At 32.0% G+C, this 27790-nt stretch overlaps 2 protein-coding genes across 6 annotated transcripts in view; one reads left to right on the forward strand and one right to left on the reverse strand.

The window, feature by feature from the left end:
- Positions 1–3023, forward strand: LOC131845819 (FAST kinase domain-containing protein 3, mitochondrial-like). The gene has a single exon (XM_059194944.1). It carries the CDS (start codon positions 153–155, stop codon positions 2085–2087), a length of 1935 nt encoding a protein of 644 aa, XP_059050927.1. The 5' UTR covers positions 1–152; the 3' UTR covers positions 2088–3023.
- A 2709-nt stretch (positions 3024–5732) lies between these two features.
- Positions 5733–27790, reverse strand: part of LOC131846023 (solute carrier family 12 member 6) — a 334208-nt gene continuing 312150 nt past the window's right edge. For 3 of the 5 annotated variants that reach the window (XM_059195228.1, XM_059195230.1, XM_059195229.1), the window contains exons 4-22: positions 23968–24228; positions 22900–23085; positions 21416–21651; positions 20300–20453; positions 19713–19899; positions 18940–19096; positions 18340–18552; positions 17576–17755; positions 16787–16906; positions 16181–16374; positions 15645–15813; positions 14848–15052; positions 13872–14087; positions 13424–13531; positions 12970–13020; positions 11206–11361; positions 9199–9302; positions 8622–8761; positions 5733–8221 (exon numbers count right to left, since the gene is read on the reverse strand). In XM_059195228.1, the coding sequence (XP_059051211.1) occupies positions 8130–8221; positions 8622–8761; positions 9199–9302; positions 11206–11361; positions 12970–13020; positions 13424–13531; positions 13872–14087; positions 14848–15052; positions 15645–15813; positions 16181–16374; positions 16787–16906; positions 17576–17755; positions 18340–18552; positions 18940–19096; positions 19713–19899; positions 20300–20453; positions 21416–21651; positions 22900–23085; positions 23968–24228 (3129 nt within the window). In that variant the 3' untranslated portion in view covers positions 5733–8129. The remainder of the gene's footprint in view (positions 8222–8621; positions 8762–9198; positions 9303–11205; positions 11362–12969; positions 13021–13423; positions 13532–13871; positions 14088–14847; positions 15053–15644; positions 15814–16180; positions 16375–16786; positions 16907–17575; positions 17756–18339; positions 18553–18939; positions 19097–19712; positions 19900–20299; positions 20454–21415; positions 21652–22899; positions 23086–23967; positions 24229–27790) is intronic. The other 2 variants (XM_059195231.1, XM_059195232.1) reach the window with 2 other exon arrangements.

Genomic DNA, 27790 nt, shown 5'->3' on the forward strand with positions numbered 1-27790 from the left:
TTGGGTACAGTTGCGTATTATTTAATTTTATACGCAATAAAGTAGTTTTCTTACATGATATTTGTATTTGTTTTATTATCAAATAATATACCCTAATCGAGGGGTGAGTTTTTTTTATTAGTAATATGTGGTAATACCAGTATCTTCAAAATATGGCTTTAGTACTAAGATCGTATACTAGAGCTCACAAAAATGTACACAAATCCGTAATACCGTCGCTCTCCACCGTGATGCCAATATTTCACAAAACATTCAGTGACGATAGAGTCTTCGACAATGTCGATTTTAGCGATAGTACCATTTTAGTGGAAAACGGTTTTAATGTCCAGGAGCTACCAGTGATTATCAGAAAAATAAAACATATAGAAATAGAAAAAGAGCATGAAGGCAGCGATCAAGAAAAGAAGAACACAAGTGATTCAGTCAGCTATAATCTCATACAATCGGAGTTTAAACAATGTGTAGACCTTCGTGATGTATTTTCCTTGCTCACGAAATGCACAAAAATTACGCCAAATATTGCTCTAGGTGCTATGGAACGTATTTATGATTTAGAAAAGAATCCAAGTGCCTTGAATTTAGATATTAAAAACGATCACATAAATTTAGCAAAGGGTGCTATATTAGATAAGTTATTAAAAGTAGTTATGAAGACTGAAGACACACAAACAATATTGAATGTATTGCAGTCAGTTTCTTCTTTTATGGAACCATATAAATATAAGTTTTGTGATGAACTTTTATTCAGAACTGTAGACAATAAATTAACAATAGAGCAACTTTGCACATTTGCAATGTTTCTAATTAAAAATAAAAATGACTCCAAATATTCTGAAACTATAGATAAATTGTGGGTTGGTTTTGTTCAGAAAGAAGTAGATATTAAAGAAACAAACATTGTATGCATATTTGAGGTATTGCCAAATTTAAAAATAAGCAAAAGAATAGTGCAAACGTTACTTGAACAAAAATTGTGTGATTTGTGGCCTAAAATTAATGTAACTACCATGCAGGACATTCTCAGTATCTTTATTCAAGAAAAATATATGTCTTTACAGTCTTTTGCTGTTGTAGGAAGTTGGTTTAAGAAAAGCATTAATATTTTAAATGATGATGCACTTTTAGATGTAATAACAAAATTGACCAGATTGAATTACACAGACATCCAAATAGAGTCATCAGTGGAGAAGTATATGAGGTTAAAAGGTACAAAGATAGAATCACATGTTTTGATTGTGGGTGTTTTAAATTATTGTATGCAGTTTCAAATACGAAATAATCACATTATGACAGCTTGTAGTCAATACTTTTTAAAACGTGGTAGATCCATATCACCTAGTTTCTTGAAATCTTTAATTTATCCATTTGGATATTTATTATTTGGTACAAAAGAATATGATGACTTTTGGGTATTTGTTGAAAGTGTTATTGAGGATAAATTTTATAAAATTGACCCAGGACATTTGAGTTCAATATTTCTCTCATATATTTATGTTAGTAAATATCCACTAAAATTAGTTAATAGAATGTTTGGTCAGGAGTATTTGTCCAAAATTAATCCTCATGTGTTAAGAACACTGAATATTATAGACACAGCTCTGTCTTTAGAATGCCCTGAATATTTAGGTCCTCTTTTGCCTAAGGACCAGTGGTCAAAACCAATTATACAAGACATTAGGATAAAAAATATCATAGATAAAATTAAAGATACTCTTTTGGCTGTCGCAGGTAGTGAGGATAAGTTATCAACAGCTGTATTAATTCCTTATTTGTATTCTGATGAAACATATTTGATTGATGTGATGTTTCATCCTGCAGGGCTAGGTAGTAATATGTTCAATTGGAAATTAAAAGCACCTAGAAATGAAAATATAGCTATTTTGATTCATTTGCCAGATCATTACTGTTCTGATAATGAACAACTTGTTGGTCCTCAAATAATGAGAAAAAGACATCTGAAAATTCTTGGCCTGAAAGTTTCTAGTCTAAAGTATACATTATTAAGTCAATTTTATACATCTTACAACATGAGTGGTTTGAAAGATTATCTTATTGATAGAATCAAACATGCAGAGCCATGTCTATGATATGTTTGTTGAATTTATATATTCCAATGACTATATTTATCATAAGATGTGCCTTTATTATATATCTAACCTTGGGAGTGGAAAAATTAACTGTTTTCATTATATATAGTGTGAGTTTATTTCATGAAGATTTAGGTAGAATTTATATTCCTAGTGATAAAATTAATAGGATTTCCATTCTGGATACTCATTATGGAAATAATTCTGACAGTGCCAAAAATGAGTACCTTTATATTTTGATCTAACTTAAAATGATGCCTTGTCAGGGACTGTGTGTTTAACATAATTTTTAATGTAGATTAATGAAATGTATTTAGTCTCGAATAACTGACAATATATTGTTTATAAAAATAATATATATCAGTATATTTTTATACATTTTGTATAAAAAACAGTGATAATAGTTGTTAATGCTAAGGAAGATGTAACTTTATTGTAAAAAATACTAAGTCAAAAAACAATATATTACTTTATATCAAAGAAGTTGCCATATTACAATACTTGAATAACTTTTAATGAATATTGCACAATGAATTAAGTTAATGTTTGGTACTAATTAGGGAAAAGATTCAGCCATCATATTTTTTTAATATATATTTAACAGTGATTAAATTAATTCTGCCCATCTGTTTTATTATTATACAGGTGGGGTCTTTTATATCACATTTGTCACAGTTAATTTAGATTAGGAACTACTAAATATTATATGCATTTCGTTATATTAAAATTGTAGTTACTAGCCATTATTAAATAAGGCGTGTATAGATATTATTGATATAATAATGGTTTGTGATCAGTGTAAAATAACAGATGGTGATGGATGAATGATGGTATATATTATAAATATACTTAAATGTATAAAGTATTTTTATTGAATTTTATTTAACCATAAAATAATATAGCTCAACCTTTTGTATTAAGTTTATATATAGGGTCAAAAATAAATGGTGCAATACTTTTATTATTAGTTTATTTCATTATATTCATAACATCTTTCACTTAAATTTACTCACCGACTAATTCACTAGAATTATTATTTGAATATTTTAGTAATTTCTTAAATAACTTTTACAATTCGAAATATTTCACTAATAAAAACTCGTTCCAGATCAAAATATTCATTAAATACATCGTAGTTAAATCCTAGCATATTGCACCGCGGTGACGAAATTGTATTATATGTCTAATTATTTATTCATGTCCCGATTTAATGAAAGTGGATAACATTTAATGAAGACATAAAAATTGTTGAACATACAGATATTCTTGTCATTAATTCCAAGTATTTATAAATTACGAGGCAAGAAATAATTATCTATCATTATACTTATATTTTACTTACCCAAAAGTCAAATTATGGCTTGTGGATTTTCAAAGATAAGTATATTTGGGTAAAAGGTGCACTACTCGTCAGTGAAATCACAGATAGAATATGGCTTTAAACGTTAAATGACGTTATTTTCCATTGTTTATAGCCAGAAATGACTACCTTATAACTTTATAGCCATAATGGTGTATCACAGCAACTCTAGCCTGAATATTTAATTGTAAAGAATGTGTTAACGCTGACTCACAGCCTAAAATCTAAAATACATAATATTACATCAATAAACTTGACACTCGACAGAATATGTACGTACATTCACCAGCAGAGTCGTAGCACCAAAAGCCTTGTGGCGTGACATATGGCGGTAATATGACTTTGTCGGCGATCGCACATACTTTTACTGGCTCTGAATAAGGCTAAATGTACGATTGAAAGTACGAACACGATTTTAATTCTATTTGAAATAGTTTAACTATGTATGTATGTGCTTTTATTCAATTACACCTATGTTAAGTGATACTTCTAACACACAATGTAATCCCGAAAGCTTATGATTATACATATTATTAATATCCAATTGAAATACAATGCTGTAAGTATTTAGTCTACGGGTGTAGATTATCCTATGGATTGTTACTGTCTATCAATCCAATATACCTAGTAGGTTTGGCACATGTCTGTGTAGGTAGATATAACACAAGCGCTTTGATGTACATACATGTCACTTCCAACTTTGTTGTAACAACCAGAATCGAATCTGCACTCACGTAGACGTCAAGTTGGTAATAATATTATGTCTTATATAGATACCAATTTCCATTTCTAAAAATGTTACGTAGATAATACTTATTAATTCATTTAAATAGCGTCTGCAAAGAATATCGACGAAAGTTGTAACATTGTGTTACAATAGGTATGCAGAGTAAGGAATAATATCTTTATAATCGAGATTGGTGGCAAACTAGCATAAGGTTCACCTGATAGTAAGCACTGCACTCATGAGTTCTTCATAGTGGCATAACCACTTATATTGAGTACATAGTAATCAATCTAAAGCAATATCTGTATCTAAACCGCAAAATTATGCGTAGAAATGTGTACGAATTGTTATATATTCTGGCAAGAAAAACAGATACAAAATTAGTATAGGGAGCTAAAATATAGCAATAATTTTTTGATTAACAGTTCAAAGGTTACGGACATTTATAGCAAAAAAAACGCATAATTTATGTCTGAATACATACCAATTTGATTAAATTATGTTTTTACCGGATTATCAGAGAAATAGTACGATAACCATGTACTTAATTTATTATTATGTAAGGACTTCATATATATGTTAGAGTACAAGTACTTTCCATAGTCGTGAGCTCTGCGCAGACGATGAATTTAGTGTTTTTTCATTACAAGAGAGGTAGTATTAGTCTTGCGTGCGTTATGCGATGCAATAATGTTTTGATAGCATTCTCTCGTCTGCGCAAGCTTCAACTTATATTATATATATATAATTATAATAATATTAATTACATATTATATTATAATTATAGATGCAATAAATCGGTTATTGTATGGTACAGACGAGGAAAAAAGCATCCATGCGCGCATACACACATCGATCTACACTAATCTATTTGGCGCGAAGTCCTTACATTACTCGTCTCTATATTATAGATTTGTGTACAGTTAATATAGATATACAATAGATAGGTACCAATGATACATACACTGAAGTACATTAGTGTAATTAAATAAAGTCGATAGGCAGTGTATACATATAAATATCAAATATAATTTTTAAATTTAGTTATATGTATATAATTCAATAATTCATTTATTTATTTAAATAAATTTTATCGTTTTACCTATTCATAGGCATAAACAGTTACATTGATATAATTTTCTATTCGAAAAAGAAGATATGTGTGTACTATTTGAATAATACGAATAAATTTTGTATCACTAAGTGATAAAATAATTTTTATATAATATCACGAACTTAAAACAATTATATACTATTTCTTGTTAATAAGTAGTAATAATTTAGAATAATTTATATCTATTTACTTCAATGAAGTGAAATTTCAATGGCACCAATAAATTTTATTTCTTGCGACATTTCTGTCTCTATATCGAGCAAAGTATCTACTTATAAGTAGTACAAGTTTATTATAATATGTCTTATAATTATAATATAAGTAAATTATCCAAATGAAATTGTAAAGAAGCTGATTTATGCAGATTTTATTACGCTTTGTTTACCTTATGTTAGCGGTAAATGATAGAGGTATAGAGTATGGTGGAAACGAATCTAATTAATAATGTTTCCAGGATCTACATCTAATCAATACTTATTCATCAAGCTATAAATAACAATGGAAGTTGTTAAGCAACTGAAGTTGGACTTAAGTTTGTAACCTTTAAACGACATGATGTGAAATATGGAATTGGAATATAAGTTACATAGAACCACAAATCACGAGTATTGTCAATAGCTCTATGAATAATGCAACGTAACCACTTTATTTACGATTATAAATTGATAAATGCTTTATCTATGGTACACTATGTTATGTACGCTACCTAGTAAACATTATAGTGATATCATGCACTAGACTCCTCTTACAATTAACAGGCTCTTCTTAATCCAAGTGCGGAGGAGATGAGTGTTAGCCGGGCTCAGATTTATTTATTTTGAAAGTTGCTCTTACAAATTCCAAATTCAGAAGTTCTTTGGATGTTCCTGAATCATGAACCCTAGTCGCAAAAAATATATGTTTGGAGGGTAGCCGGCTATCAGATTTAGAGCAGAACGTAATTCCTCCATCTTACCTTTGAAAAAATCTCAATTTGAGAGCAAGGGGCTAAGGATTTAAGGTGCCTATATTTGTACCCCGGTGCTATTATGCTTAAGACGGCCCTGATAATTATTAGATCTATGATCTAATTAATATGAATTCTGAACAATGAAGTTAATTATAATTAGGTACTTCACTTACAGACTAGGATATTTTACAACATCGATTCCTATTTGGCAGTTACCTAACACTCTTTATTAAGAATTAGAAATATAATTATTCTTAGACTTACACCTTTACCAAAAATAAAAATCGTCTTATTTAAGTCCAAATCATTATTAAATTGATTTTAACAAGTTCTTCGCTTTTAGTAAGTAAATTATATTCCACGATGTCTGCGTGGAACGAATCTGGCCTTGAACAGTTAGATTAAAATTTTTGGTAATGGAAATACAATGGAAATAAAAATTGACATTCCGTTCTTTACAACGTATTCACTACGTTTTGACATAATACATTCTTTTGTAGAGTTATGGAACGGATACTTATATCTACGTATAATGCCATTTGGTGTCATTAGTTTAGATGTATGGTAACATAAAAGGGTGAATCTGAGCTAACTGAAGAAAATACTAAGTATCATTAGGTACCTACTCGATTTATTATTACTATTTAATAATCAGTAAATACTACAAATATTTAGAGATAGTCTGTATGTACGTGTTAATGACATTAATTAGCTCAGACTCGGAATACAGAACGAAGACAGCAATAAAAATTTAATTTTATAAAGTTATGAATTTTGATAAACTGCATTATGAAGAATACTATAATTATAATATGAAAATTATCGTTAGCGTTACCTTATTAATAATTTTCTACGAACCTATATTTCATAGGCAAGACTGCATATTGGATAGTATTTATTTTACGATATTTGAATCTAATCATTATAGAACCCGGTGGAGGTTTAAATACAACTGATTTAAATGAAATAATTGATAAAAGGCTAATAAGATATAGAGGAAATAGATTATTTTTTGTTTTTCATTCTTTTTTTCATAATTTTCGTTCTAGATAGGTATATAATATAGTCAAAGTGACTAGAACTATAAATTGATTTAATAAGTTCATTAAATCACCTGTTGGGATACAATGAAGTAGAATTTTAATCCTTCAGTCCCACGGTAAGTTTTGAGTTGAGCAGATGTAAAAATCTTAGAACAAAATAATTACTTACAAAATACATTTTTATATAAGTAGAATAAAATCTTTATGGTTTCTTTAATAATGTATATGCTTACAAAGTGTCTACATTCTTTAATACTTTTAGAAAAACAAATTAAAAATAGAGCAATCGCGACGGGCTATCATACTACAAAATCAAATGAATATGACATATCGGTACCCAAAGAATCACTTAGATACCTAAATTAATTCAAGTCTCTAGTCAAGTATCTAGTCTAGGTACGTAACAAAAACAAACTTAGAGCTAACGACCGACAGTTTAAGGCTCCTCATTAGATCCATACATACATTTATTCATACATATCTATACAACAGTGAATAAATTTCAAAACAACGTCTCCCTAAACAGCAAATTCAACAGAACGTTTAGAACTAAGCTAACATTTACAGTCAAACGAACGTCAATATAATATAGTAATCGTAAGAAAATACAATATTTATAAACAAATTGGAACGTAACGTCCGTCTCGGCAGTCTTTCGAGAGCGATTATGCGACCGTTAATTATACAAAACGTTTAACGAGATACGAACTCGAATCATTCGATTGTTCAAAATAGAGCACTAACAGTTATAATAGAATCACAAAGACTTTTCATAAGGGCGCCGACAAGTACGGCGACTTCCACTAACGTTTCGAGTGTGGGGGTGAGGGTGGAGGGGCGGGGACGCGTTCACGAGTAGATGGTGATCACCTCGCGACCACCACCACGCACCATCAGCACCTTCTCCAGACCCTCAGTCAGCACCTCCAGGAACTCCATGTCTGCGTGATTCAAACACCGATAGATTAAAGTACCTATTTATTTAAGCTAGAATGTAGTGGGGGAAGGAGTTTATTAGTAATGTGGACTTATAAACCCATTGCTAGCAATGTACCATGTTAGATTAACCTGAACGCGGTTCGCGATTCTTTGGAAACCATCGTAGTAAATTCCTAATTGAAATAGGTATTAATGTCTATATTAATAATTCGTATTGGTATAAGATTCAGAGACGAAGAAAATATATTAAATATGAATGTGGAGGATTATTAGAACATATTCGTAAGAACTAGAGATGACTGAATTTTATAAAAGATAATATCTGTACCACAGATACGATAATACTACATAATCTGTATTAAGTGAATCTGTACTAAGTAAAATTATAAGTTGAGAACTTACAGTTGGATTCCCTTTCGAACTTGGTGTCCCTGGGAGGGCCGGGCAAGTTCAGAATGACTAGTTGTGCGTCATGGGAGCGTGTCACGATCACCTCGTTCAGTTTAACTGCTGTGTGCATCCGCCGTACTGTACCCTCGTCACTGCATCAAACGTTAACAAAATTAGTCTAAGAAAAGGTTTTTTATGTATATAGATGGTCCAGTGGTTTAACTTACAGTCATACTGCTGTATTATATCCATAATCTCTGGGAATCTGGGAATATATTATAGTTTAATACTGTCTTATGGATTAATCAGGTTTAAAAATGAACAAAGAAGTTAGTACCTAATATACAAAGATTTTGGTGTCATCTCTTTGATTGTACAATACCCAGATTGCATAATAATTGTCATGAGATATTTTGAATTAATATCAAACATTTTACAAAATGTAAAATTTTGACTCATGCATCAGGGTATAAATAGGTATATACTTGATTATGGAATTGTAATCTTGCTGCACCTAAGTATACCTTAGACGGTAGACAAAACTGACCTAAACTTGTCATTTAAATTAATAAATGAAAAATAAACTTACGGTGTGATATCGGACATGTTGGGCTTTGGCTTGATGGCGTCTCCATTAGGGTTGTTCTCCTTGTGCTTTTCGGGTTCTGGCGGCGGCGAGTTCCCTCCCTCACACTGCGACCGTTCATCGGGCGAGTCCCACATTGAATCGATTATGTGCAACAAACTACTTCGAAAGTCGTCCTACGTTACCCCAATTGGTTTCCCGTTTCAAAGGTTCAATTTAGATTCGCGCACCGACAGTTGCACATGACGGATTCAAGGCGAATAAAACACGGGATGTCATATATTACTTTAATTGTTAAACGATAAATCACTACGGACATTTAAACATCCAATCTCTCATCTACCGGTGAACAAAGAAACCAACTAAAGTGAACAAATCAACGTGGATGAAATCACTGGCAAACATATGACCACCGTGTGTAGATTCGCTAGGACTTGTTGGCGACAAATAAATGGCAATATCAGTTGATGATGATGATAATGTAGCGGAGGAATTTAATGGTGCAGTGCAGTGAAATATTGTAAATTAGCAAAGACATAAAATAACCACTCTCAAGTAAAAACCAGTACAAATAATAGTTGATATAATTATGATTTAAGATAGTAAGAAAAGTTTCTAATTGTAGTTACTATTATTTACGTCTTGTTGACGTGAGAGCGGTTTTAGTATTAAGCAACATTAGTGATAAAAATCAGCTCGATGAGAAACAATGGAAAAATTAACAGTTCCACTTGAAACTGAAAGGAAGAAAGTAAAAGGACCCGTTCTAATTGCAAACATTCAGTTTCTAGCGAATTGTTAAAATATAATTTCGAGCAGAGACATGGATGTTTTAATCTCGTGATTAAAAATAAGACTTTGTTTTGAATCGACTTCCAAAATATGTACAATATTTTAACGTATATTATAATGTATATTAGTGTTCATCTAAACTTTTTAATTTTATAGTTGATCTTTATAACCCCCGACGTAAAAAGGGGGATTACAGGTTTAACGTCTATCTATTTTCTCTCTCTGGTATCAAATCAGTCCATGATTTAGTTAAAGTTTTTTTATGTTTGAAAAGTGACGTGATCGAGATAGTTCGTGCCTATAATTTATGAAGAGGATTTAGGCGTTCACCAACTTCTTATGCCGGGGGTTATTTAAAATTTAAATTTAAATGTACCTACTTGTAATTATATTTTACTGCCATTTTCAGATGTTGATGGCTATAACACATTTACCAACTTACAATGTCGTGGGTCATTTGGCTTCACTTTAAGTTAAACTATGGTTTTAACTTTTTGGTATAAAACAATGTTTTAAAAAGACCCTGCGTCATAGTAAATTGAGTAAGTATATTTTTAGGAGGTACCTAGTATTGGTACTAAGGCATTTATTTAGTTATTTAACAGACGAGTATCAGGAGGACACCTAAATAGGTTTCTGTGATTGTCAATAACAATGATATTTAGTCAGATAGTATGTAATAAGCAACTAATGTAGTTCGATATTGGGACGCATTGGATTTCAATGAATTAAACAAGGACTTATACGATATTTATTAGATTTGATTTCTAATTGCCTCAAAATAATTATTGATGTAAGTTTCCGTTAAAAAATCACAACACTCGCGTTGTTAAATGTAATAGCTGCCTAGATGTCCTCAACAAAGCGACGAGTTAACCTGTTTACATTATCTGGTTCAACACTGACGGCCCGTGCCGACGACACCGTTCGATAAATACGCTTAATGCTAACGTGACCTCGCGATGGCAATAGCGCTCATAGGTACACCGTGTGGTTTTTTAGTGGGTAAGAAATCCCATACACCCTCTCGTAGCCCCGCAAACGGTTTGGCGGACTATAGATTTTTTTTTAACACGATAAAAAAAAAGGATTTAGTAACTACTGCACCAATAGAAAATACGATGCCGACACGGGCCGTTGGGGCTGAACCTGGTATGGGGGCTTTTAGATCAATCGAGGGTACATTAACACTAAGTAAGTACTAAGATCCGAGTTCACCTTGTCGTCCTTATCCTTGTCCTTATCATCCGTGTCGGTGAGTGGTGGGGAGGGCGCGTCGTCCGCGGTCTCCCCTCCCCCGCTGCCCGGCTCCGCAAACCGGACCTTACTGGCCGTTTTTACATCAGCGTGATGATGGTCCACTATCGCTTGCACCTGTACCGGCAGTGTTATACTAAGCACTGGTATATTGGGATGATCGATGCTTAGTCAAAAAACATCGAAATTTTTACATCGATGTAAAGTCTTTTGACTCTCTAAATAAGAAGGTAAAATTAGGACGTTGCTAACAAAAATAAGCTCCGTAGTACTTAAATAAAAGTCATTCGAAACGCAAAATGACATGAAATCAGATACGCCAAGGAGAATCTTCGATATATTTTAAGTTAGTTATATTTTATTTGATATTCATTATCGACGCCAATAGATTATAATATTTACACGAAAATGCTTATAATTAATAACTAACACGATTATGGACTTTTTTCTGCACACTACTAAATACCTTTCCAATACAATACTATAATTTTCTTAATTTTGCATTATTTTATTATTTATTATTTTCAACGCTTTCATTCAAATGTCAAATTAAGTTAGAGTGAAATTACTTTTGAGTTAAGTTAGAGTGTTAATTATACACTTAGGTACCTACATACGTTCTTATAATAATTTATATCATAACTTTTATAATAGAATAGGATACTAAGATAGCATATCCTGTGTGCTTAATATGGTATGCTATTAAAATACATAGATATTATTTGAATTCTTCAACTTTTACTACAATTTATAATATAATATATATATTAATATTTAAAATAATAGGAATAAAACATAAAAAAATACATAGTAAACTTGATATTACCGTAAACTGCTTTCAACTCACTATACTCAATTTCTAAATACTATAAACGACAAAATTAAAATAGAAATGTAACTGAAATAACATATTAATAGGTATATTGTTACAAAATATGTTATCAATAAAATACAGAATGTAGAAAACGTAAAAATTCTCTTTTGAATTTAAATATGGTACTTAATTGATTTTAAGCGCTATGTGAACAGAAAAGCAATCATAGCAACAAATAAGATCATTACAGGTAGGACAGTTTGATCGTAGTACAACTTCCTTGTAGCTATTAATTATCTTTAAACAACACTGAACAAGAATTTTACTTAACTACATTATATTATGACAAAAATTAGGACGAATCTATCTAAGACTACAAAATATTATTAGGTACTTTTTATTTAAAATTAACCAACATGGAGAAACATTGATCTAAAAAAGGAGAGTGCATATTTAAGAAGGAGTGTATACAACATTGAGAATATGTTAACATTTAAAGCATATAGCATTTTAGTGGCCATAGTTAATAGATATTGTGAGGTGGGATGACAATGAAGTAATGAATAGCAGGACACAATTAGGCGCATCGAAGTGAATTAAACCAGGGCCGTAGCTACATTACTACTATTGCGGTCAAAGGTTTTAAAACTATATGAAACATCTTTAAAGCAACAGAAGCTTTATCGTTTTAGATACGGCCCTGTATATTTTTCAGTACACCCAGAATATTCTAAGGGAAAACTGAATGAAGCTTAAAAAATACCAATTCTCATTTACACATTGTTTGTTACAAACAAAAAAAAACAATGTGTAAATGATAAAGAATGCGGAGAAAAACATTCATGAATAAAATTAATAAATAGCTAAATTACAAAAAGTGGACTTTATCGGGGCTAATGTATCTATTTTACCAGAGGCAACTTCTCCTCAGCGTTTTCACGATAGTCCACGAAATTTTGCATCTGTGTTCGCAGCGACAGACAAACATTACGTTAGTTGTATGGTACATTAATACATTATGAAGCTTTGTACAAATTTGTTAAGCTTGTTGTTCTTGTGCCAATAAATTATATTTTAGTACATCGGTGCGTATATTCATTGCTTTTATGCACTTAATAGTATGTTCTTAAGTTTCAACAAAACAATAAAATATATTTCGCACTAATTTCGAATAGAAAAAATATTTATTGGTTAGTGTTGTAGTTATTTAATGAGCAACAAATTACAACAGTTTACAGCTAAATCTTTTTGTCAATGTAATTTTTTTAATAAATTTCTTTCTTTTTAAAGTTAATCTTTGTCCTAAGACTTCTTAGAAGTTTGTTAATTCTAGTTGAAAGTGAAACGTATTATTTATACACATACCATGCCGAGTGTTTCCTTTTTGTTGAGTCTTAGTTCCCGTAGCATTTGGTTACGTTGTTCCATCATCAAGGTGCGTTCATAGGTATATGCGGATATATCGCTATCGGTCTGGAAGATAATATTTCTAGTTTATTGACTGCAGCAATTTTTAAAACAATTTGATGATCTCAATTACATGTAAGTATAAATATTTCATATTAATATAGGTACTATTCAAAAAGTTTTTGACTTCTATGTTTTTTAGAACTATTTTAAATTTAGTTTTTGTAGATTCTTCGGACGGTGAATCCTGCATACTTGCTGTGCCGGCTATTGACAAATGACATAACTCAATCGACGAAGTTTAGACTTAGTTAAATAACACTGAATAGATATTTCCCTTTAAATTGTACTTATAATGCGTATTTATAGGGATTTTAATTCGCTCTTCGAATTTTATGTTTCTCACCATTTCAACAACTTCCACTTCAGCCTCGATACGTAGCTGGTACAAGAACATCTTCAGATCCTTTTTCATCTGAATCGAGTTGTCCTCCATCTGCGCTACAGTGAAAATGCGCATCTTGCAGTTCTTCCACGTCCGGTGTTGTTTGAGCAGGAACGGGAGCAACATCAACATGCCGCCATCGTGCACGATCCACCATATGTCAATGTTGCCTGATATCTAAAATGTATAGCATCCGTACGGTATTATCATGTTTTATTTTAAAATATAATTATATTGTAGTTACTACAACACATAGTACATATTACCAATATGTAAATGATTATGACAATATGCGAAAGTTTGTATATTTATTATCATACAAGAATAAATGGGTTAAGAGATTCCAACAAAATTTGATATACAAAGATCATTTGATCAATTAATTAAACACATAAGATTTTTTACTAGAATTCCACAAACGGTGTGGCCTCTGCTGGCGATAATTAAAAATTTTATTTTTTAATATAAACAATTAATTGATAATAATTAAACGGAATGCAAGAATATTATTTATTATTTTTAAATAGTCGAGTATTACCCGAATAATACAATATATGTAGGTACTCTCTGTTTAAAAACGTTGGAATACCTATTAACTTTATTTTATTTTAGTAATAATGTCAAACTTTTTAGTGTAATGCCATTATTATGTTAATTGTAGATTTGAAACTATTTAAAAGTATATAAAAAATTACAATATATTTCTTTTATTCAAACTTTAGTTGATGCTCAGTAGAGGGAGCTACAGAATGGACGTTGCAAAAACATTGTGTGCTTGAATTGGTAATAATAAAAACAAAGCAATAAACTAAAGAATTGTAATTGTATATACTCGTAAAATAAATTTTAAATGTCGCTTCTTTGTTTATATAAAAACAATTTTTATTTTAAACCGTGAAAATAACTTTATGTGTATTTAATTTAAGATTTAAATTACCTTCTCAGTGGAATCAGGGAAGAAGTTAATCCCTTTGGGCACTAGCATTGCCATCCTGGCGGCGGTGACCGCTCGCACGGTGTGCAGGAAGCCGTGCCACTTCGGGAGACTGCTCGCCTCCAGCTCTTCAGAGTGTCGCCAGCCGTATGGCCACCCCACGATCACCGTATTCGGTTTCAGACCTCCGAGGCCACAGGTTTGGACGCTAATGAGTAAATACTGATTTAGGGAAGCACATAATTCATGGATAATTTTACGCAAAGAAAAATAGCATAGAAAATAGATTAAATTGAATTTTAAAAAAAAATGTTAAGTAGAATGCTATCACTTTGTCATTATACTACTGTATGCGTGACATATTACCATCGCCTTAGTTCTGATGCTCGCGGGTTCGATTCTACATACGATGCTACTATTATTATTGTATATATTATATATTATGTATGAGTATATTTTTTCCTAATGATTTGGGTGTGGCTGTAGGAATTTGGGACTAGGGTAAAAAAATAATGTTAATTTTAACTATAAGATACATTGCTTTTAATAATGAGATTTATTAAAATGGTATTTATGGGAAAATAACATCAGAATACGTTGATTAAAACATGAGGAGAAATTGCTGATTAAAGATTGATGATAAAATAAAAGTTGCGTATGAGAATAGAATCTAATGAGAATGATTAATCAGTATAAAACAATGTGTAGACGATAAAGAATACAAAAACCATTAATGAATTAAGATGTCTTTGGACCAGGTACATAAGGGATTGGATGTAGAAATAGATAGAAGTACTTACAAATGGCTGAGCCCATCAGATATAGTAGGTGTAACGAGCACATCAACGAATCCCTTGAGCTTCTCCTCGTCCATACACTTGCGCAGGTTCTGTCGCGCGGTAGACGCTTCTCCAGCGCGACGAGTGAAATCACCCGGAACCACCGACACGCACACCGTCAAACCCTTACCTATAAACCAACCAACACACCCTCGGTGGTTTAGTGGTTTAACACATCGTTATCCCCTCCGCTCGACAGCGTGTTTCGTGATCGCGTGTTCATCGTGTGTCGTATTAATTTCTTTTGCCTACTTTAAATGTCTGCTAGCTGTTTAAGATAACCTGTCGATAATTATATCGACGTAGAATGTTGAGCACTACCTAATACATCTATATATAATACAATTTGGGTGGTCCGATATTCTTTAATTCTTTAATCTAATATAATGGTTTAGTTACCTAACATTCAAGTTTCTACCTACCTAGTTTAATGTGCAAATAATTAGAAAAATACATATTATTCTTAAGATGTAGAATAGATGCAGCAATATTTTTACCGGCTTTAAGTTGACTAGCAAAAGCGAGCATTTTCCTGTAAGTGGGTTGAAGTTCATTGTTGAGCTTGGCCAGCACAAGCACCTGCGGCCTCCAGTTCTTCGTATGCGGCGGGCCTTGTTCCAGACGCAATAGAGAGTAACGTGCGGCTGATAAGGCCAGACCACGTAAACCATCACCCCATTCTTTCTCAGCTCTGTAAATTAGTATAATTTTATATTCCTCTGTTGGTTTACATTGGGGAAGAGTGCAGAATGCTAATAATCTTTTTTTTAATTATGCATAAAAATACATTAAATCAATAAAAACATCAGCAATAATTGAAACTAATTATGAACGAATTTCCATTGGGTATTCAATATTAAGTTCCAATTAAAAATTAATGTTATAGGAAATACTACATAAAAATTTATATGTCCTACAAAGTAATAAAATGTGCAAAGATGTTATGAAGCATGTTACTCAATCACACTTTATCGTTTTGGCGAGTTTTATATGATAATTGTAGTTTACCTAATTCACATAGGTACAGTTAGAAAACAATTTTCGTCTGAAAACTCAATAACTAATTAATGTATATAAAAGAAGTTTAGAATTGAAATAATTACCCGCGATACTCAATGTACTTGTAGATGAGCCCGGCCATACCCATAGCGATGAGTGCATAGAACCAAGAAGTCATGAACATGATCGAGATGCACAGCGTCAGCCCCGCCAACGACAATGACCTAAGAAAGGCAACAAATAATATAATTTTAATATATAAATACAATACAAAAGTGCATGAGGAATATACTATTTTTCAATTCCAACTCAATGGCTTAATTAGGCAAAAACAAATAGTATTCCTTTTCAAATTACTGCCCTTCAACCCCTTTCTTATGCAATGGTTAGCTGGTAGAAAATGCCATATGGCATTAAGCTCGCCAATTGTACATTTATTTTATATAGTGCAATAAAAGAGAAATAACTAAAGTAATAGGAATGAGGAAATCCTCAGCAATATTAATATTATATATGATTCTTTCTGTTTACTGCAATAAAAATCTGGTATCATCCACGTCCTCGGTAGTCTAGTGCTTATCCGCACCGTTTTACTTCCAATGGTCGCAGGTTTGATTCTTCGCACGGTACAAACATTTGTATTCTTGAATATGATTGTTTGTATCAGTGTGGGAGTTTTCTATGTATATTATGTATATACTTCCAAAAAACATGGAATATAAGATTTGATTACTTTGGGACTGGATGGCGCAATGTGAATTGTTCAAGGATAGAGTTATTATCTCTTACGTGGTAAGCAGAAAGAATGTAGAGCTATAGTAAATAGACGAATAAAAAAAAACAAAAAATAATCAAACTATTTTAATTCATAATATCTAAATAAATGTACTTACCAGTGATAGTATTTGAATCTAGGACGCCAGTTAGGAGTTTTAAGAAGGGTCTGCAATGCGCAGGCGAGGTTCACGAACCCGTAACACATAAGGAAGAACATGGATAGCAGCGGCGCGAGGATGTCTACATTGCCAAGCAGGATACCGCATTGGCAGATCGCCATTGTTAGAAGCAGGGCCCTGTGTTCACATAAATTGGTCATGAGCATAATCGAATTGTAACACTCAATCTATTATATATACAGTAATACCTGGACTCATGCCAGCCTATTCAACGCACTTCTTGAGCGCCTGTATATCTGCACTAAGGGGAGGAGGGTTTAAAGTTATTTAAATTGAAAATTAGTAGCCCTATAATTACTACATTACATACTAGTAATGTGCAATGTCAAGTTTACTACCTTCGCTTTCCTGTAACCTGGATAATTCTCTAAGGATTCTACAAGATAGGCTATTTTATTTATTGTCATTTTATTATCGTCAACCGGTGTCCCACAAAAGTACACAGCGCAGAGTCCACTTTACAACCTTTAAACAAAATCTTTAAACGTATTTTGTCGTGGAAGTATCTCACGTACTAGTTTTTTTGTTGGACTCTTATTATGTCGTCCATACGAATGAAAGAAAAAATTAAACTAGTATTCAGATATACGCGAATTCGTTTTATACGGCTAAATCTCGCTTATTGCGTAAGTTCGAGGTAATACTGTATTAATAATAGTTAAACAGCAGGTCAATCAAGCAATTGGAAAGTCTACGCTTACCTGGTAGGTTCACCCCTGCTAGACGAAACGGCGAAGGGTGCCAAGAATGGAATGATTTCATCTTTCGCTATGGCTTGTAGAAGACGTGGAGCACCTGTCAGCGATTGCAAACCAGCTCCGAGAGTAGACAGGAACGAGCCCACTAAGATCACCCACTGGTTCGGCCAAGCCATGTTGGCTACCACTAGTTTCCCACCGATTGATTGGCCGAATCTGGAATTTTTAAAATTGAGATAATACCATGGTTTTATTTTTATTAAACATGTATAGAAAAGAAGCTACACTTATCAAGTAATGTACTTCTATTATTGTTTGATACGTGTAATTAACAAAACGTGACAAACGTAATTGTCTCGCTGTATCGTATTATATACAATCTTATATAGTTTTTTACTAAATATTTAAGTTTTAAAGAGGTGTAAATACATATACGATATATTAAATTTCAATTTCAATGTAAGGTAGAATTAATAAAATATAACTATTCAGAAGTGATTACATATAATTTATTTGAATAAAGATTATATTAATATTGTTTATGTTATATAGTTATCAAAAACAATCATAATATTAATTAAGGAAATAAGGAACATTACATACTTGTCTCGTAGCAACAAATTGTCCACGGTGCCGGCGAATAGCAGCACACACGACAAGTACACTACTGAAGTGGTAAGGATAGCGCAAATTGTACCAATAGGTATGCTCTTTTGAGCGTCAGCCAAGTCGCCGGAACGATTAGAGCCGGCCATAATACCTGAAGTAAATAATTAAATATTAGGAAAACATTCATAATAGATTCGAATAGAGAAACTTTATTTCGGAGTTTATTTATATTAGAATACATTTTCTATCGTCCGGAAACTTTAAAATTCTGAAGTGGAACATAGTACTCGAATAGATTAAAATTATTAATGGTACTCAACAAACAAAACAAGCACTAAAGCGTTCCATTTTCTATAATAAATTAGGAACAAATTTATAACATTCTAATAGAGAAACTTTAGAAAACATTTTCTATCGACCGGGCACTTTAAAATTCTGAAGTGGAACATAGTAGTCTAATAGATTAAAAGTATTTATGGGACTCAATAAACAAAACAAGCACTAAAGCGTTCCATTTTGTATAATAGTGAAACGTTAAACGTCATTAGTGAAACGTTTATAATATATTCGAATAGAGAAACTTTGTCTTTCGGAATTTGATTTAAAATTAGAATACATTTTCAATCGACCCGATGTTTTAAAATACTGAAGAATAACAAAGTATTGTAATAATTTAAAATTCTAAAATGAATCGTAAATTAACCGATCAAAAAAAAAAATATCGTGAATGCGTGTTTGAAAATTATTTAAATACATTATTTATTTACCAGTGACAGACGGGAAGAAGATGCCAATAAGGATGGTAAATGTAGTCGTAAGGTCGGCATACACTTGATTATACGTCGGTCTCTCCATTTGTTCTATATCATCAGGTTCCTTTCCATAGGCAATATATTGGCCAAGTTGCAAAAATGAATCTTGTAAGTTGTCGAAGAAAACTCCACTGGACAGACCCTGTACAGTCAATTTAATTGTTTATTTCATGTTGTTAGTAGAGAAAATTAAATACTCAGGTTGGTTCTTATTGACATTATAGTATTGCAAGTTACTAACAAACGGTATATAGAATTGTATAAGATAATAATTAAGAATTATATCTGCAGAAGAAATCTTATAATAATCTATTTTATTTTCCCGCGCAAACGAATAGCGCCACAGATTTATTATAAACTTAGAATTAAAAATTTTATAACCTTTTTTGTAAATTCTAAAAAATAAAATAAATAAAAAAATATCTCGTTACTTTTGAGGCCTATGCTAATTGTAGTAGTAAATAATTAGGCCAGGATGGTATCTAATATTCAACCTAATAATTAATTATTAGGTTGGAGCTATATTTTCTGTTTGGACCTACCTTGATGCCTTGAACGATGCTGACGTTGTGAGCGGCATAGTAAGGATCGCAGGTCTTGTTAGGGCAAAATAATTGTTCCAGTTCTCCTTTCGGCGCCTTAGTGCAATTGCTGATATGGATGTCTTTTAATAATCGTTTTCCGAGTATACACATTCTGAAAAGTTGTTCCATCACTTTAACCACATTCATACATTAAATTAATATTAATAATTTTTTATATTAGAATTTCATTTCAGCTTTATTAATCTGTGTATCGTTGTCATTAATGAATAAACAAATGTTCACTATCAACGATGTTAAACAAATACTTAATTGGTCGTTCATATTTATTTGTCAGTTTAAATAATTAATATTTATCATTGGTTGTCTATCTCATTTGAGTTGCGGTACAGTAAATAATGAAGTGGATTTTCGAACACAGTGCGCATTTAATATTAACAGACCGCATTTGGAAACAGTGGCGAGTGTTCTACCACAATCATTATTATTGTAATTTGTTTGAAATATAAATGATGTCTATGTATAATTTGATTAATATTGACCTTTATTACAAAATTAGTAATTAATTAGTAGTGTAATTAATGTCAATACATTAATTATTTTTTGTTTTACTTTTTAGTTTTCATTTCTTAATTTTCTGTATACTGTCTTTGTGCAATCACAAAGACAGTATACAGAAAATTAAGAAATGCAAACATTGTTTTAGAATATGAGATTCTACACGCTGAATTTTTTACTATTAGGTACCTAATACATAATATAAATGTATGTAATACTTAAAAATCTTAGATACGAATTATAATATTTAAAGAAAATACTTAAATATCTTATAAATCACGAGAAACCTTTAAATAATAACAGGAGATACTGCTATTGAAATATATAACCTTTCTATCTGTTATTTGGTGTGATGTGTAATCGAGGTTAATGGTGTTAAATAAATAGATACGTATTTTAATTCATTTTACAATTTAATTCTATAAGATCATGCATAGAGCGAATAAAGAATATTCACAAAGAATTACATAAAAAATATAGATTACATTTCTTTCAGTACTACGACTAAATAACAGATGAAGGTTTACATTTCGCACGTCTTAGTCTAAGAATACATACTGCAGATTGGAGTTTCCATTGAAATTGACGAAGATTCCAGCGTAAACAGCGGTGATGGAGAGTATTACACAAGCTAGAGCAATGGTCGCGAACTTGTTGACGAACTTGACTCCCACAAACACCACCATGCCCATTACAAGCAATAGACCGGTTCCGTAGACTCGGAAGTTGTTATACATTGCCTCTGGATCTTTGGTGAAGTCGCCGAATATTGACAGCCAGGGTGCCATGTACGTCTGTCAATTAATTAATTTCCACTTAGGGGCTATCCATGAATTATATTACGTGTTAAGGGAGGGGTATCGTATCGGTAAAGTGTGATATTGAATAACAAGGGTTTGGAGGGGCCTTCAATTTTATGACATCACCAAAATCATCAAATTTCAATGTGACCAGTTCTCATAGGGGAGGAGAGGAGGAGGGTTGTCCGGTAGTAGGTAATTTATGGAACAAAATGTATTTATTACTGTTGTATTTCTAACTGAAGGTTACAACAGATATCCAGTCACATGATAAGTTTAAAAAAACAGACAGGCCATGTGTTATGTAATAAAAAGTTGAACTTACAATTGTTGTCTTTTTATTGCTGTAACCATACAAGAAGTTTTTATTCGTATTGGAGGCACGAGTTTAGTTAACAATTACTTTTATATCGGGGCGCGAAGTTAGCAAGTTCGCCGCTAGCTGTATTCTGTACACGATCCGTTCGTAGCCGCGGACGCGTTCCGCAAATTCCGGTAATTGAATTTAGATCTTAGATGAATGTAGACCACTTACGGCAACAAAAGGTTTGTGGCATAACTTCTACGTTATGTAATTGATGGCTTTGTTCATAACATGAGAAAACTCTCATTGTTTGTTATTTTATTTGGCCCTTGGCAAGTGACAAAGGTCATGTTACTACGAAGTTACGGCGTTTGGTATGACATTACCAACTTTATTTAAGAGCAGTTATATAATATAGTAATATATTCATATTCTTTATTGCACCAGATATAGAAAACATTATAACGAGTATTTAATTCAATAAAACAATAATACTTCAGTAGATATGGGAGAAAAAATGATGTGGGGAATAATTAAAATATCATTAAAGCCACCAACACATGTGCTACCATGAATATCAATTCCACAAGTTATTTTAAGTTTAGTTTTTTTAATCAGATAACAGATTTTGTTGAAAATCGTTTTTGTGGTGGGTCTGTCTAACCTTTTTTAGCTGCCAAATAGCACTCTTTTTGAGATCTATTTCGCTGCTTGGTTGTGAAGGTTGTGAAATTACATGATAAGAGGCATGGCCATTCACGATAACACGTTGTGCTTAGTGCTATTTATATATTACTAACCATCAGGTGGGCTAACAAATTTTTCATTGCAGTTACATTATCAATCTATGACCGAGATGATGGAAGCTAGATCTGTTAATTTATAGGAAAATAATAACGACAAGTATAAACGTACTGCAAAAGCATAGAAAAACTAACCAGAACAATCTCGACAGCACCGACGATGTACATAGCAGCTGCCAGCGTTGTGCCGGTGTAGAATAGCATACCAACAGCACCTCCGCATTCAGGACCCAACGATCGGCCTATCATGAAGTAAGATCCGCCTGCCGGTACCACGCCGTTAGTTGCAATCGCTGACATAGATATCGCTGTGAGCATCGTCTGTGAAATAAATAAAACATGAGTTATAATAATTTAACTATGTAATATTACTTTATCTATGTTAAAACTATTTTCAGGTTAAATTGTACTGTTTATAAAATAAGCAGTCTTTTATCAGATTTCATTTATGTCTATTTATCTGTCTCTATGACATAAGGTACGAGTCTCTTGAAAGAGATGGATGCATTAGAATGCATTAGATATGTTTTTGATTGTTAACATTTTTCTACCAATACCTCTTAATTTAATAATTAATAGACTTTATTTCTGGGTTATATCTTCAAATATGTATTTACTGTTCGTTATAATTTAATATAAGGAAATTTTAATAGGAAGATTTATAGTTTTACATGTAACGTAGTTGTAATAAATACAGATCAATATCTTTACTAAAGGTTATAAAAATAATTCTTCAATAATACCGTCGTAATAATAAAGATAAAGTAGATTTGGAATGTACACTTTTTACCATAACAGAGATTTCGCATTGACATGCGGAACGTACATGTTCTCGGGGGAAATCTAACACAGTCGCAACCAGTGGCAATCGTAGCAAGTTTAATCAACTCGAAAAATATACGTGTTTTTTGTATTTACGTATATACTATTGTGTTGAAATGAGAATACATTACATAATGATTCCATCGGCCATTCAATTCGACTATCGAAATTCATAAAAAATAGTTAAAGAATGATTCACATTTTCTAGGTTTTTAGAGACATTTACTATGTTATGTCATATTAAATGTTAATGTAGACACAAACCTTTGCTTTAAAAGTAAACGGTTGAAAATGTATGCACATATTCTTTTGAAATACATTATCATCCTGTACTGTATGTAGTATGAAATGACTTTGGTATATTAATTTTGAGTGACTTACTGTACAACAGCATGTAAGTACGATCAGGAATCCTTGTATAGCGCCCGCAGTTCCCACAACCCAGGTGAGACGGATGAATAAGATGACGCCGAAGATGTTTTGGATACAAGGCAGGTAGACACCGATGAGCGTGCCCATACGGGCTGGGGGTGCCGGCTTAACAGCATCAGGGTCCGCAGCAGACGCCGTAGGGATGGTATTCGAGTAGTCTGCCAGAGAGCTGAGGAATGTTGCCGCTCGTGGTCTGTCCTCGATTTCTTCCTATATGAACATAAATAACTTCGTTAGATATACAGTTATGTAAAATTTAATCGAAAATGTCTACATAATTTTACAATAATTTTTAGAAAATGTAAGTCGACTTTTTTAGAAGTCTCTTCAAAAATTACGGCCACTATTTCAGATATCCTTGTAACATTAGAGAGATCACGTGCGTGTTGTCAACAGGAAGATAAAACAAGTCATAGAATGCAAGAGACCCTTTTTCTACCTACGGAAAGATTTTCATTCAAAGTTGAATCAAACAATAATTACTACTACATATTTTTACACAACCTAAATACACAACCTAATTTAAGGTTGTGTAAAAAATAATTAATGCTTTAGTCATTTACTTAGCTGAATACTGAGAGTGACATGACGAGAAAGAAATTATGTGTGAATACCAATACAAAGCTGCCTGCAATCGTGACAAAATAGGTATGAAAAAGAGTCGTATATATATATATATATATACAGAACCAGAAATAATTGTGTAACATAAACAATAAGAACTGAATGTTTGTACGATTTACGTATTTAAATTTAAATCCGTTCAACGATGTAAACACAATTCTTAGACAAATACCTAAACATGTTTGTTGTTAGTGTCACATTTGTAATATTAGATGGCATAGGAGTCATGCAACCAAATTCGTTTTTGCATGACTGAATAGACAATCGACTGATCGAAATTGGAATACTTTGATCCTAGTTTTGTCACTTGTAATGTTGCAGAGTGCGGTACTAGCGAAATTGTTACTAAAATCACGTAGCGAATATAAAGTGTATTCGCCACTGGCGATAGAACGTTGTAGAAAGGGATGTGTCTTATGTTATGTAATGTTATCTGCCGTTATTGCTAAATTTTATATTTTAAACTAACTATTTGACATCTCTATAATGTATTTATTTATAATGATACTAGCTGTGACTGCGGTTTCACCTGCATGAAATTGTGATGTATAAGTTTCATCAAGTGTGTTTTGAACAGTAACAAACAACCGTCCGTCCATACTCAGAAACTTTCGCGTTTATAATATTATTAACATATAAATACAACAACTTATGGCTTATCTAATGGTAAGTGGTAACCGTAGCCTATATACATGAACAGCACTTTCGTAGTGCTTGCTGTTCATGAATATAGGCTATCATATTTGGAACATATACGAGTGAGAGTCGAGAACGTTATATAACGCGATTCAAATTCTGAAATATAGGCGCCGGGGAAGGTTTTGAATTTGGCGTATGTAACACGATATAGGTATGTCAGTGGAGGGTCCTGTTGAAACGAGATTCTGAGCTCTCGGTGCAAAGCTCTCGTATTTTATTTACGCGCCATTTGCATCACTCGCTGTAAAGGCGATATTACAATATACGAGTACATGCCGTCCAATGTTATTTATTTGAAACGGTTTGGAGTCTGGTTCAGGGAAACAGTTCTTTTTTTACGTTCAAATATCATCTCTAATTAACTACACATATGATTGAAAATATATAATGTAATAAATATAGATTTTGAATCTCAGGTTTTCTATATAAAATTAAGTCGAGATACGAAACTTTCACACTGAAATTTTTCAAACGGAAAATTTTGTACCGTATAAGATTACATAGAGCAGCAGATATTACGTTAATTGCTACTGAACTGACAGGTCATTAGCGGTGATTGCAATTTTAGTAGCGCTGGGGCTCAAAGTGATGTTTGTGAACGCGAAACCCTACGTATACTCAAGTGATTTATCATTATTCAAGAGTTAAGCACACTGTCACTACGATAGTAGCTGATACACGAGAATTTGAGAAAATGAAGATGCTGGAATATACAAAACTGTACTGTCATCGTCATCTCCCTATTTTTGTTCCACGTCTGCGGTCGCATAATAGTGAAATACATTAATATTTCTCTTTCATTCAACATTGTTTGAGATTATTTTATAATTAAATTTCTCCCGATCTGATCTATAGTTTTTCTATCTCTAATCACCGTTTATGTTTTTCTGTACTCTTACAGTTATCCACATCCATACAAAATACATAATTTAATTTTATAAAAACACAGTTTTCACCTCTCTGTTTCACATAACGATCATTTCTTATTTTTCTGTTCTACTTTCAAATTCCTTTACAGATTAAACTTACATGCTCTTTCAGAATCTTCTTTCTTTAAAGGACATTTTTTTGTTACTAATATAATATTTTTATTCCATATTTTGCAGCGCATCATTTTTATATGTACCTATTGTGTGTGCTCTTTAAAATGGCCGCAATTATCCTAAACGCGGCATTATAAATATTCTGAGTAATAAAATAAAGGTTATAGTCTGCGAATCGCGCCATTTATCACCGGAGCTTTTTTCCTATTTGTTTTCATTTGTTCTGTCGCCATTATTCGGCACTTTATTTGGAAACGGGATTCCCGATTGTAGAATTGCGAACGTAATGAAGTCCTTTGTTCGTTCGATGTCGACTTTGTGGCAGGCAAGACAGACTGTCGACGTTCAATGAGTTTTATGTTAATTAAAGTACCAAATATTTTTTTAGATCCAATTATTTTGTAAGTAACATGAAGACAGTAGGAATAAAATGGTATAAGAAATATGTAGTAAGGTGTTGTTAATTTTTAGGATTACGAATCAAACAGATAACATTATATTGGAAATGTATAATCCTACTATATATGTATGATAATTTTAAATTCCTTTAGAGAAGTCGAATGGGAAAAGTAGACTAGCCGGTCTGCGCACATTACATATGTATTTCGTGGTCAGCGCAGAAACTAACTGTAATTGTTAGATTTATTTGATTCAGTCTTAATTCCGATTTAATATAACAATATCTAATAGATATTATATTATATTACAGTATTGCGTAGGCATGTAGAGCCCGACAATGGAATAGCAGGTTGAGTTCAAGTTGAAGAAATAAATAATAATAATAACTTTGTAATTCAGTAACTTAGAAAATCTTGTGAGAACTTTCAGTTCTGGAAACTAGAATAGATTGACTCAATTAGGAAATTAAATGGACGCATTATTAACAGATAATTAACTCTGTAACTATGTTAGTTAAATTGCGATTTAGAAGTTTGTCTGTGTTATCTACTATTATTTATACATCTAATTATCCCAAATAATCATGGGCTAACAAATTCGGAAAATTTTATACTTCATTTAGCAAGTTATCGTAGTATTTATATATATAGTACATAATTAGATTAATGTCGCGTTTCATATTCTTGTTTTGCAAGAAAGTAAGCAGTTATTTGATATTCGGGTTCATTTATAAATTTCAATTAATATGAGAAACAACTCAATGAAATTTTTAATTTTTATCTACTTATGTAATTAAAATTCTGTTCTGTGTTTGTAATTTATTCCGTAATTAATATAATTGCCATTACCTACGTTATTAATAATAAGATATTACAACTCCTTTTAATATAAGTAGATCAATAGTAGTATAAGTAGAATAATTTTATTTATATTTATGGATTAAGTGAAAATTAAACGAAATAACGATCTCTAATCTAAGATATAAAGTACTATCTTGTATTAGAGGT

This window comes from Achroia grisella, unplaced genomic scaffold, assembly GCF_030625045.1.
Source record: "Achroia grisella isolate CSIRO2021 unplaced genomic scaffold, CSIRO_AGI_Agris_v1 utg487, whole genome shotgun sequence".
Lineage (NCBI taxonomy): Eukaryota > Metazoa > Arthropoda > Insecta > Lepidoptera > Pyralidae > Achroia > Achroia grisella.